The sequence below is a fragment of the Camelina sativa genome, chromosome 5, assembly GCF_030686135.1.
Source record: "Camelina sativa cultivar CO46 ecotype springtype chromosome 5, ASM3068613v1".
In the NCBI taxonomy this organism is placed as follows: Eukaryota; Viridiplantae; Streptophyta; class Magnoliopsida; order Brassicales; family Brassicaceae; genus Camelina; species Camelina sativa.
The window spans coordinates 36,453,690-36,463,049 of NC_141884.1; the positions used below are offsets into that span (position 1 = coordinate 36,453,690).

Consider the following 9,360-nt stretch of genomic DNA (forward strand, 5'->3'; position numbering starts at 1 on the left):
TATTATGACTTATACAAAACTATCATTTTGCATTGTTAGTGTTCACAATTTATACTGTTATGCGGTTCTTCCACTAATCTCAAACGCTTAGTAGTACAAGTAGTCACAGTATCATATTCGTTAATAACATCATTATAATATACTACATAGTAACTTTAATTAAATAAATAAAAAGATTACAATAACTTCATATTCTATCTAACAAGAAGAAATATTATGGCTCAACCTTCATATTTGCAGCTGGAAGAGATGCTGTAACAAGAAAACAAATTACATAGAAGGTTTACCAAAACAAACTATTATTACTTGGCGAAAAAAAGAGTAAAACAGGTTTCTGTTTCCACCTGCAGCTGCTGCTTGAGGGTCGGGTGTGACATCACCAGCTCCATAGTTAATGTGAATCACATTTTGCAAATCACACTCCCATCCAGTTGTTTCCTATTTTGCATAAACAATCACCAACAATATCAGCTCCATAGTTAATGGGAATGGTGTTGTAGATGAAGAACCAGCTCGTAGTTGAAGTGCCTGTGCATAGAATTCAGTTTATAAGAACCTTAGTAGGATGATGATTCAAATGATAAGGAGAATTAAGTTGAAAGACTTGCAAAAATATCTTACATCTTTTGCAAGAAGACCTTCAAGGTTAAAGTCCATTTGTGGGTTCACAGTTGCAAGTTTCATCGATAAAAACTGTTTTAAGCAAAAGAGAATGAGAAAAAGAATTGAGCATAAAAAGCAAACACAAAGAACACTTCATTGAGAATTAGGACATTGTCATACCTCAACTTGGCATTGTAGCGATTGTACGTAGTTTATGATTTCATCAAGCATAACTGCCTTCCCAGTCACCTGCAATCACACATTCATTTTTCTGCATTAGCTGTTCTTACATATTAATATCCATCATTATCAACACTTAAAAAGACCTTACCTTGTTGCAACCCGGTACAAGATCTTGAAGAAACTTCACCCTTTCAATAATTTTTTCTCTCCTAACCTATAATTACAAAGTAGTTAAGACGAAAATACAAGAAGAGATAGCTTTCTATTCAACTTCAACTTCCAAGATAGTTTTAGAAATTGTACCCTTTCTGCAAGACTATGGCTATTTGTGGCCTGGCCTCTTCGTGCCCGCACATGAATATATCCATCTTTTGGAGGATCAGAACTTTGTTTGCCCTGTTGTTTCCCACTGTTTGTCTTATTCCCAGGTGAATTTGGACTTTGATCTTTATTCCTCTTTTTATCACCATTGTTGTCTGGTTCTTCCTCAGACTGCTCTGATCTGTGTGATTGAGCTGCTTCAGAATTCTACAAACAGAGAAATATTAAGAGTGTTAACTTTTATAAAGGCAGAGAGAAAACAAAAAAAATAAAAGAGAAACTTCAAAACTTCACCTGAACAAATTACCGAGTTACAAGATATTCCAAGCCAGAGAAAGTATGGTAATCTTAGTGAATCATTGTCAATGTTACCACAGGTGACACAGTTCATGGAGCCTCCATACCAAGCTTTCATCTGCCCATTGACCAAAGAGATAATGGAAGATCCAGTCACAACAGAAGCAGGAGTAACCTGCGAGAGAAAAGCAGTAACAGAGTGGTTTGACAGTTTTGCAAACGCCGATGAGATTAGCTGTCCAGTTACCGGGGAAAAGTTGACCACTGAATTGACTGTAAATGTTGTCTTGAAAACCATTATTCAGGAATGGAAAGTACGTAACGAGGCAGCAAGAATCAAAGTGGCTCATGCAGCTTTATCCTTAGGCGGTTCAGAAAGTATGGTTATCGATGCATTACGAAATCTCCAAATGACCTGTGAAGGGAAAGAGTACAACAAGGTACAAGTTCGTGAAGCTGGGATCATTCAGCTTCTTGATAGATACCTGACGTACAGAAGTAAAGATGTGAGGTATGAACTGCTACAGTTGTTAAGGTCACTGGCGGATGAAGACACTGATGATGGAAAGGTTGGATCTCTTTTATTTACCTATTATGCAAAAGCACTACCTTACATGATATGCACTGCTGTCTGCTGTATTTCTTTCTCCTAGACACAACACTTCTACAATACTTGTTTCAATAGACTTTTATATTTCAAAGTTATCTTTCAGGAAATACCATAACTATCTCACGCATAATCAAATTATTGGGAAGCAGTCACCAGCCTGTAAGACATGTAGCACTAGCCTTACTGCTTGAGCTTTCGAAATCCCAACATGCATGTGAGAAGATTGGGACTGCTACGGGGGCGATACTGATGTTAGTTACCGCAAAGTATAACAGAGAGTTGGATGCCTTTGCGTGTGAAACATCAGACCAAATCTTAAAATATCTAGAGAAGTGTCCTGAGAACATCAAGCAAATGGCAGAGAGTGGACTATTAATTGGATTGGAACCTCTTCTGGGGCATCTAGCAGAAGGTAAATACATAATGCTTTTCTCTCCAAAGTTTGTGAAGCATAGAATTGATGTTGATTAACATCAGTTTACTTCCGAATGACATGTGGCAGGGAGCGAAGAGACTCAGGTGGCGATGGCTGCGTACCTTGTGGAAATCGATTTGGACATGAGAAAAAAACTTACGTAGCTGAGAAGGCTTGCCCTGCGCTCATTGGCGTGGTGCAATATGAAAATATTGACGCTAGAAGAGCCGCCTTCAAAGCACTTGCTCATATTTCATTGTATCACCCCAACAACCAGATACTGGTAGAAGTTGGCATCATCAAGTTCATGGTCGAAGAGATGTTCACCAAGCGAATGTTCAGTGATCTGATGAACTCCAGGAATGAAGCTGCTACAATGCTTGCCAACATATGGAACATGAGACATTTGAGATGAATACTATGGGCACACATTAGGCTCGGATTACTTTGTATACAACATCATCCACATGCTCAAGAACTCAAGCCCAGATGATCTTAACATTGATTTGATCAGGATTCTCCTATCCTTGCCCAAATCACCCAGATCAATGGCAACAATTGTCTCAGTGATCAAAGAAACCGACGCAAGCTTTGCCACGATAGAACTCATCAACAATCCTCATGAAGAATTGGGGGTTGGGGCATTAAAACTTCTGATAGCACTTACCCCCTACATTGGTCACATGCTATCAGAGAGACAATGCAAAACTAGAGGCCAGCCAGAAAATCTTATCCAGTGCCCAATAGAAGCAAATCAGATAACAGAAAAGCATGCTGTTTCAGCCAAGTTACTTGCTAAACTGCCTCATCAAAATCTGAATCTTAATTTAGCACTGGTCAACGAGAGCATAGTGTCTGAAATTCTGCATGCAATCCATCTGATTCAAAGAAGTGGAACACGAAGAAGCAGATATGCAACTGATTTTCTGGAAGGTCTCGTTGGCATCTTAGTGAGATTCACAACTACACTGTACGAGCCCCAAATGATGTACCTAGCCAGAAACTACGATTTGACATCAGTGTTTGTTGATTTATTGATGAAAACATCAAGTGATGAAGTTCAAAGGTTGTCAGTGACCGGACTAGAAAGTTCAAAGGTTGATCAGGATTCCCCTATCCTTGTACAAACTCTAATCATTTAGTAAAAGAGATCCCACCATCATTAAATTAAAGATGCTCAGCAATTTATACATATAAGTTACGTGTAGACTAAAATCTCAAAGAACTATAGTGCCTTTATAATGCACCGATTTCCAGTTAGCGGACTGAAAAAAACAGAAACTACACCACCCATCTTCAACTTTATAATACATAAAGTCACAAATCCAGATAGGTCTTACCATTCATGTTTTCCAACTCTGTCGATGTTGCAGTCAAATTATATGAATGCACCCTGTATCTCTCAGCCAATTCACCAACTGAAGTCCAATGCAACTAATCAGGCTCAGAATCCTATTCACAAATATTGACAGCATATATAAAATCAGGCTAGGATTATTAGAAAGCGAGAAAATATTGGAAGCAAAGAGAGATAAGTCCTACTTGTTCCGCTTCTTTATGCTCATTATCCAAGTAAAATGACTGACAGTACAACTGAATCTTCCTGAATCTGTTTTGATTTGTCAGATTAGCAAGGGACAGTCATCATGAAAATTCCAAGATGAAAACTACCAGAAATCTCCGCATGAACAAGTTCCATCTTTAAAACGGTGAAACCTAACAGCATCTCTGACAAGTATCTCTCTACCAGTGACGCTGGAGATATGTTTAGTAGCATTGTGGCAGTCCACACACACTCTAAGATTTTTTCCCACTCTAATAGGTAGGCCTGAGGGTACAAATATTAATCCAAAGGCAATTGCAAGCCTTTCACTGTGATAGTTAAGCATCTTTATTTTAACAGCTTCCTCAACATCGTGGTGGACAAAACTGGTATCTGGTTTGTAACCATTACATATCATTCTTTGGTTCAATTCCTCAAGCTTAGCATAAATCTGATCTAAATATGGACTTGACTCATCATCAGCTGAGAAACTGTGCAATTTTCCTTTCCATTTTATCCAACTCTGTCCAGGTTCTTTTCTCACGTTCTTCTCTTTCATTTCCCGCCTTAACTGGGCCACACAATCCCATTGCCCTTTTAAAGCATATAAGCTTGATAATAGGGTATAGCCAGCAGGATGATGTGGATCTAGTTCTATGAGTGATTCAGCCGCCCATTTACCTATTTCCAAATTACCTTTATTTCTACATGCGCTGAGTAAAGTAGTCCAACCAATTGCATCTGGAGGAAAAGGCATCCCACTTATGAAACGCATGGCTTCCTCTAACCTTCCAGATCGACTAAAGAGATCGATCATGCAAGAATAATGGCCATTACTCGGCACTATTCCATATTCATTTATCATTAACTCAAAATATCTCTGTCCTTTCTCCACTAATCCTGCCCTACTACAAGCTGAAATAACACCAGTCAAAGTCACTCCATCAGGTTTTAATCCATGTTGTACCATTTTGTCAAACAACTGAATAGCCTCAATGGCCCTTCCAGATTGGGCATACGCGGAAACCATTGCAGTCCAAGAGACTTCATCCCTGACATTCATCTCGTTGAACAGCCTAGTAGAATCATCAATATCTCCACATTTTCCATACAGAGTCACCAATGAATTTGAAACAGTGACATACTGTATTAGGCCAGAAGTTATAGCTTTTCCATGAAACTGGGAGCCCTCTTCTAAGCTAGCTATATTGGCACATGCACTGACCGCTTGTCCCAAAGTATAATGATCTGGGTCAATTCCACTTCTTTGCATATCAAGGAAAATTTGAACAGCCTCTTCAGCACGCCCAGTCTGGCCATAACCCACAACCATCGCTGTCCAAGACACGACATTCTTCTGCTTCATTCTATCAAACACATTCTTTGCATAATTTAAAGACTTACACTTGCAATACATGTCAATCAGAGCACTGCCTACATATATATGATCCTGAAGATTGGTCCTGATCGCACAAGCATGAATTTGTTTCCCTTCGTTTATTGCTCCTAATCCCCCACAAGCAGGTAGCACACTTCCAAAAGGATACTGATCCATCTTCAAGCCTTCTATCTTCATCTCTCTGAAACATTCAATAGCCTCCTTTTCAAGTCCATTTTGAACAAGACCTTTAATCATCGCTGACCAAGAAGCTGAATCTTTCTCCATTCCTCGAAACAACTGCAGAGCATCATCGATCATCCCACATGCCAAAAGCCCTCCCATCAACGAATTGTACATAACCGTATTTCTATCTTCTAGCCCGTAAAAAACCTTCTTTGCATCAGAGATAAAACCAACTTTTGCATACATATCTAACAATGGGCTCCCAACAAAAGGATAAGACTCAAACCCAAGCTTGATAACCTGACCATGAATCTGCTTGCCCAAACTAACATGTCCATTGCTAGAAGAAAGTTTCAGCATTGTCATCAACGTAACCCTAGTCAAACTAGAAGAAAAATCTTTCATCATCGTTTTATAAGCCTTGACAGCTGAACCAACCAACCCACTCAAGGAGTACCCTTCAATGAGAACGTTCCAAGTAACACCATCACGGTCAGGAAGCTTCTCGAAGGTACGTTCCATCTCTGAGATATGCCCAGATTTTGAATAAGCCAAAAGAAGATTGTTCCAGGAGAAAAGGTTAGGCTGGGGAATTCCATCGAACACTCGGCGTGCATAAGTTGAGCTTCTGATTACAGCATACGCGTGGACGATGTTGTTATGCAAAAACGTCTCTAGATTAGGAAGAGTTCTGAGAATATTCCCGTGGATCATCTTCACATGGCGACACTGATTTCTAGTTCCAAACCCAATGCATTGCTTTATCTGAGCAGAGTAGTAGTTCGACGCCATACTCATCCGTTACTTTTGTCTTTTTTCGCTACACTAAGAATAATATATAACCAAAAAAATAAGGAAACAAAAAGCATTGGTCGTAAAAATACAACAAACTTAAATAAAAATATCTTTTGCCGAAGAAGAAGGAAACAAAACTCATCAAACCTTGTAAACTGGTGTAAAGTACAACACACTCATACTCTACTGAGGTTATATATGAAGCAAACAATATCAAAGATCCGAACTTTTTTATATGTAATTTGTTTAACCCATGAAAAACAGAGAAAAAGAAACAGCGGAAGCTGCATAATCGAGATATTAGGACTCTAAATAAGTAAACTGTGAGTAGCAGAGAAGATTAAAGAGAACATATGAATCTGGTACATTCAATTCAACTATTACAAGATTCTAAACGATCTAGAAACATATTTGTAGAACAAAGACATCAACTCTTATACATAACTCTACTAATTAAGAAAGAAAAAACAATCTTTACATAACTCTAGTAAAAGTGAATGAATCATATCAATGCTGACGAGGGCTCTGGCTGATTAACTCATCAACACTTGAAATTAACACATACTCTTAATTTCGCAAAGCATCAGTCTAATTTTCTCCAGTTCCAGGGTCAAATCCTTGGGATTGTCAGTCTTCAGCTTTGCCAACTTATCTCTAGGTACGAAGCTATGCCTCAACAATGTTAACGCGTCTTTTCTCTCATCTGGTTCGGACGCAAAACAGGTCATGAGAAAGTTTTTTGCATCGCAAGAAAGATTACTCGGAAACAGTGGCTCGTAGCAATTCATGAGATCCTCCAAGTAATCGTGTGTATGCCACCATGGTCTCTTTCCAGTGTACATCTCCAACACAACACATCCCAACGACCATAGGTCAAGTCCTTTCCCTATCTCTCCGTGAGAGATCGATTCAGGGGACATGTAGATCGGTGTTCCCGCAAACGGTTGATCGGGATGCCACCACTTAGTGTCTCCCTCTTTCTTCGACAACCCGAAATCAGAAATCTTCAATTCGTAAGACGTTCTCCACGCACCGGTCTTGTAGTCGTAGACACGGCTAGGGAAAACAAGGATGTTTTCGGGTTTGAGATCGCAGTGAACATAGCCGTGTCCATGAATCGTGGCTAAACCCTCGAGAAGCATACGTGTAAACTCTCTGATCATCGGCTCAGGCAATTTCCCGTATTCGAAACGGTCCATGAAAGTGCTCAAGCTTCCTTCAGCCGCGTACTCCATGAGAATCTTGTATTCCACGTAACCCTTTTGGTTGACTTTCGCTTGCACTCCGTTCCCGTAACATTGGACGATTCTCGAATATCCTTTGAATTTTGAAAGGATCTGAAACTCTTGGCAGAGAGCCTTGGCGTGTTGATCGTCGGAAGTTTTCACGGCGGCGTGGAGAATTTTGCCGTCGCGTTGTCTTTCGTGCTTAAAGAGACTCACCGAACCGAATGCACCTTGTCCCAGAAACTTCTCAAACTTCAAATCTAACACCACCATCGTAACAAATAGAAAGTTAAGCGACAACAAATAGAAAAAGCTAAGCTTTGAAATCTGAGAGTAGCTTGGGGACTGGGGAGTAACTTATAAGGAGGATAAACCGACTTAACCCTAATTTCCTTTTTTTCTTTTCTGTTTTTTAATTTATTTACAAACAAAAAACAAAATTTTGATAAAAGTATTTTCCTTTTCTCACGGAATGCTGCGGAAAAAAGAAAACAACAAAAAAAAATACGTTGTAATTTTTTCCTATGCAACAGGATTTATCATCAAAATTAAGTAAAGGTTTTTATTAAAAGTTTTTAATTTATTTATGATAAAGGATATATTCTACTATTTTTTTCCACAAATGATATATATTGATTAAGGAAAATCATTACAGAAAGTTTGAAATAGCCAATTTGGCACAAAAACAGTATTAGAGTAATATTGATTATCAGTAAGTTTGAAATAGCTAATTTGGCACAAACAATTTGTTACAGCCAAATTTAGCTAAAACATGTGCCACTCTATTACTTTCTCTCCTAATGAATTCAAAGGAAATTTGATGGAATTTAGAACCAAAATTTAAAGGATATATTCTACTAATCATCAAATTTTATCGAACAAAAATATAATAATAATAAATTTTATTAAAGGTTTTTTCTACTACGTACTCAACAAGATTTATGATTTTTTATATTTTTTTGTTATATATTTTTTTAAATTACAACATATCTGTACGACGAAAAATCACAAGATTATGAATTCTAAGAGGTTACTAAGTGATTTACCCGCACGCTTGTGCGGGCAAGAACTGAATAGAAAAAAGAAAAAAAATTAATTTAATTATTTAAAATATTGAATTAAAATTTTTTTATATTTTAAAAGCTTGTTTAATTTTTTTTAATTTTTATATTAGTTCGTATGTTCAGACATAAATTATTTTTTGTAAGTTTCGTATTAAATATTTTTTTTTCATTTTTTAAAATAATAAAATGAATAGTTAATAAAATGTTTATTGATAGTATTACTCTACATATGCAAAATATAAATTAAAATTTAAAGTCCATTTTTAAAGTTTAATTGAAATTTTAAAGTTCATTTATAAAGTTTAAGCCCAAATTGACCGTAACAAAGTTTTAAATGAGCCAAATACAATTGTTACGGTCAATTTTAATTACCTTGATATAATAATTTGGGACAATATAATATGTAATTTTGTTTAGACCATTAAAATAATATTTTAAGCAACCCATAAATATACTTTCGTTTAGACCATTGTGTTTGGTACTACAAACATTCAAAATTATACTAAAGTTTGCATATACAAAAAGTTCATTAAGCCACGGTAACTTCATTTCTGAGTACATTCTTTATGACTGAGTCTCCGAGCTCTCACTTTGATGCTCCATTACATGGTTTATGTAATAACGTCCAACAAACTCAGACCTATAAATATATTAAGTGTATGAAACAAAATTATTTTAACATCATACATAATCATATATAAAGTATACAAAGTTATTTTTACATAATCAAATCTTACGA

The 9,360-nt window shown here is 37.1% G+C and overlaps 1 protein-coding gene and 2 pseudogenes across 6 annotated transcripts; 1 reads left to right on the top strand and 2 right to left on the bottom strand.

Moving 5' to 3' along the window:
• Positions 1-76: 76 nt before the first annotated feature.
• On the bottom strand, positions 77-6,467 carry LOC104789712 (putative pentatricopeptide repeat-containing protein At1g68930 pseudogene; annotated as a pseudogene). 5 transcript variants are annotated; one of them, XR_015557769.1, is made up of 11 exons: positions 3,972-6,467; positions 3,770-3,881; positions 1,994-3,432; positions 1,652-1,889; positions 1,402-1,522; positions 1,090-1,314; positions 935-1,000; positions 784-852; positions 622-693; positions 345-528; positions 77-252 (listed from the first exon to the last, which is right to left on the bottom strand). The product of XR_015557769.1 is annotated as a putative pentatricopeptide repeat-containing protein At1g68930 pseudogene, transcript variant X5 (transcript). The 5 variants fall into 5 exon arrangements; XR_015557768.1 differs by having other exon boundaries at positions 77-528; XR_015557767.1 differs by having other exon boundaries at positions 77-528; positions 1,652-3,432.
• Positions 1,141-3,597, top strand: LOC104789713 (putative U-box domain-containing protein 42; annotated as a pseudogene).
• A 418-nt stretch (positions 6,468-6,885) lies between the features above and the next one.
• On the bottom strand, positions 6,886-7,830 carry LOC104789714 (mitogen-activated protein kinase kinase kinase 20-like). Its single transcript, XM_010515367.1, has one exon. It carries the CDS (start codon positions 7,828-7,830, stop codon positions 6,886-6,888), a length of 945 nt encoding a protein of 314 aa, XP_010513669.1.
• Between the last annotated feature and the right edge of the window lie 1,530 nt (positions 7,831-9,360).

What these genes read in the sequence shown, in the direction of transcription:
- LOC104789714 (XM_010515367.1), bottom strand. Translation starts at nt 7,830, where the DNA reads ATGGTGGTGTTAGATTTGAAGTTTGAGAAGTTTCTGGGACAAGGTGCA.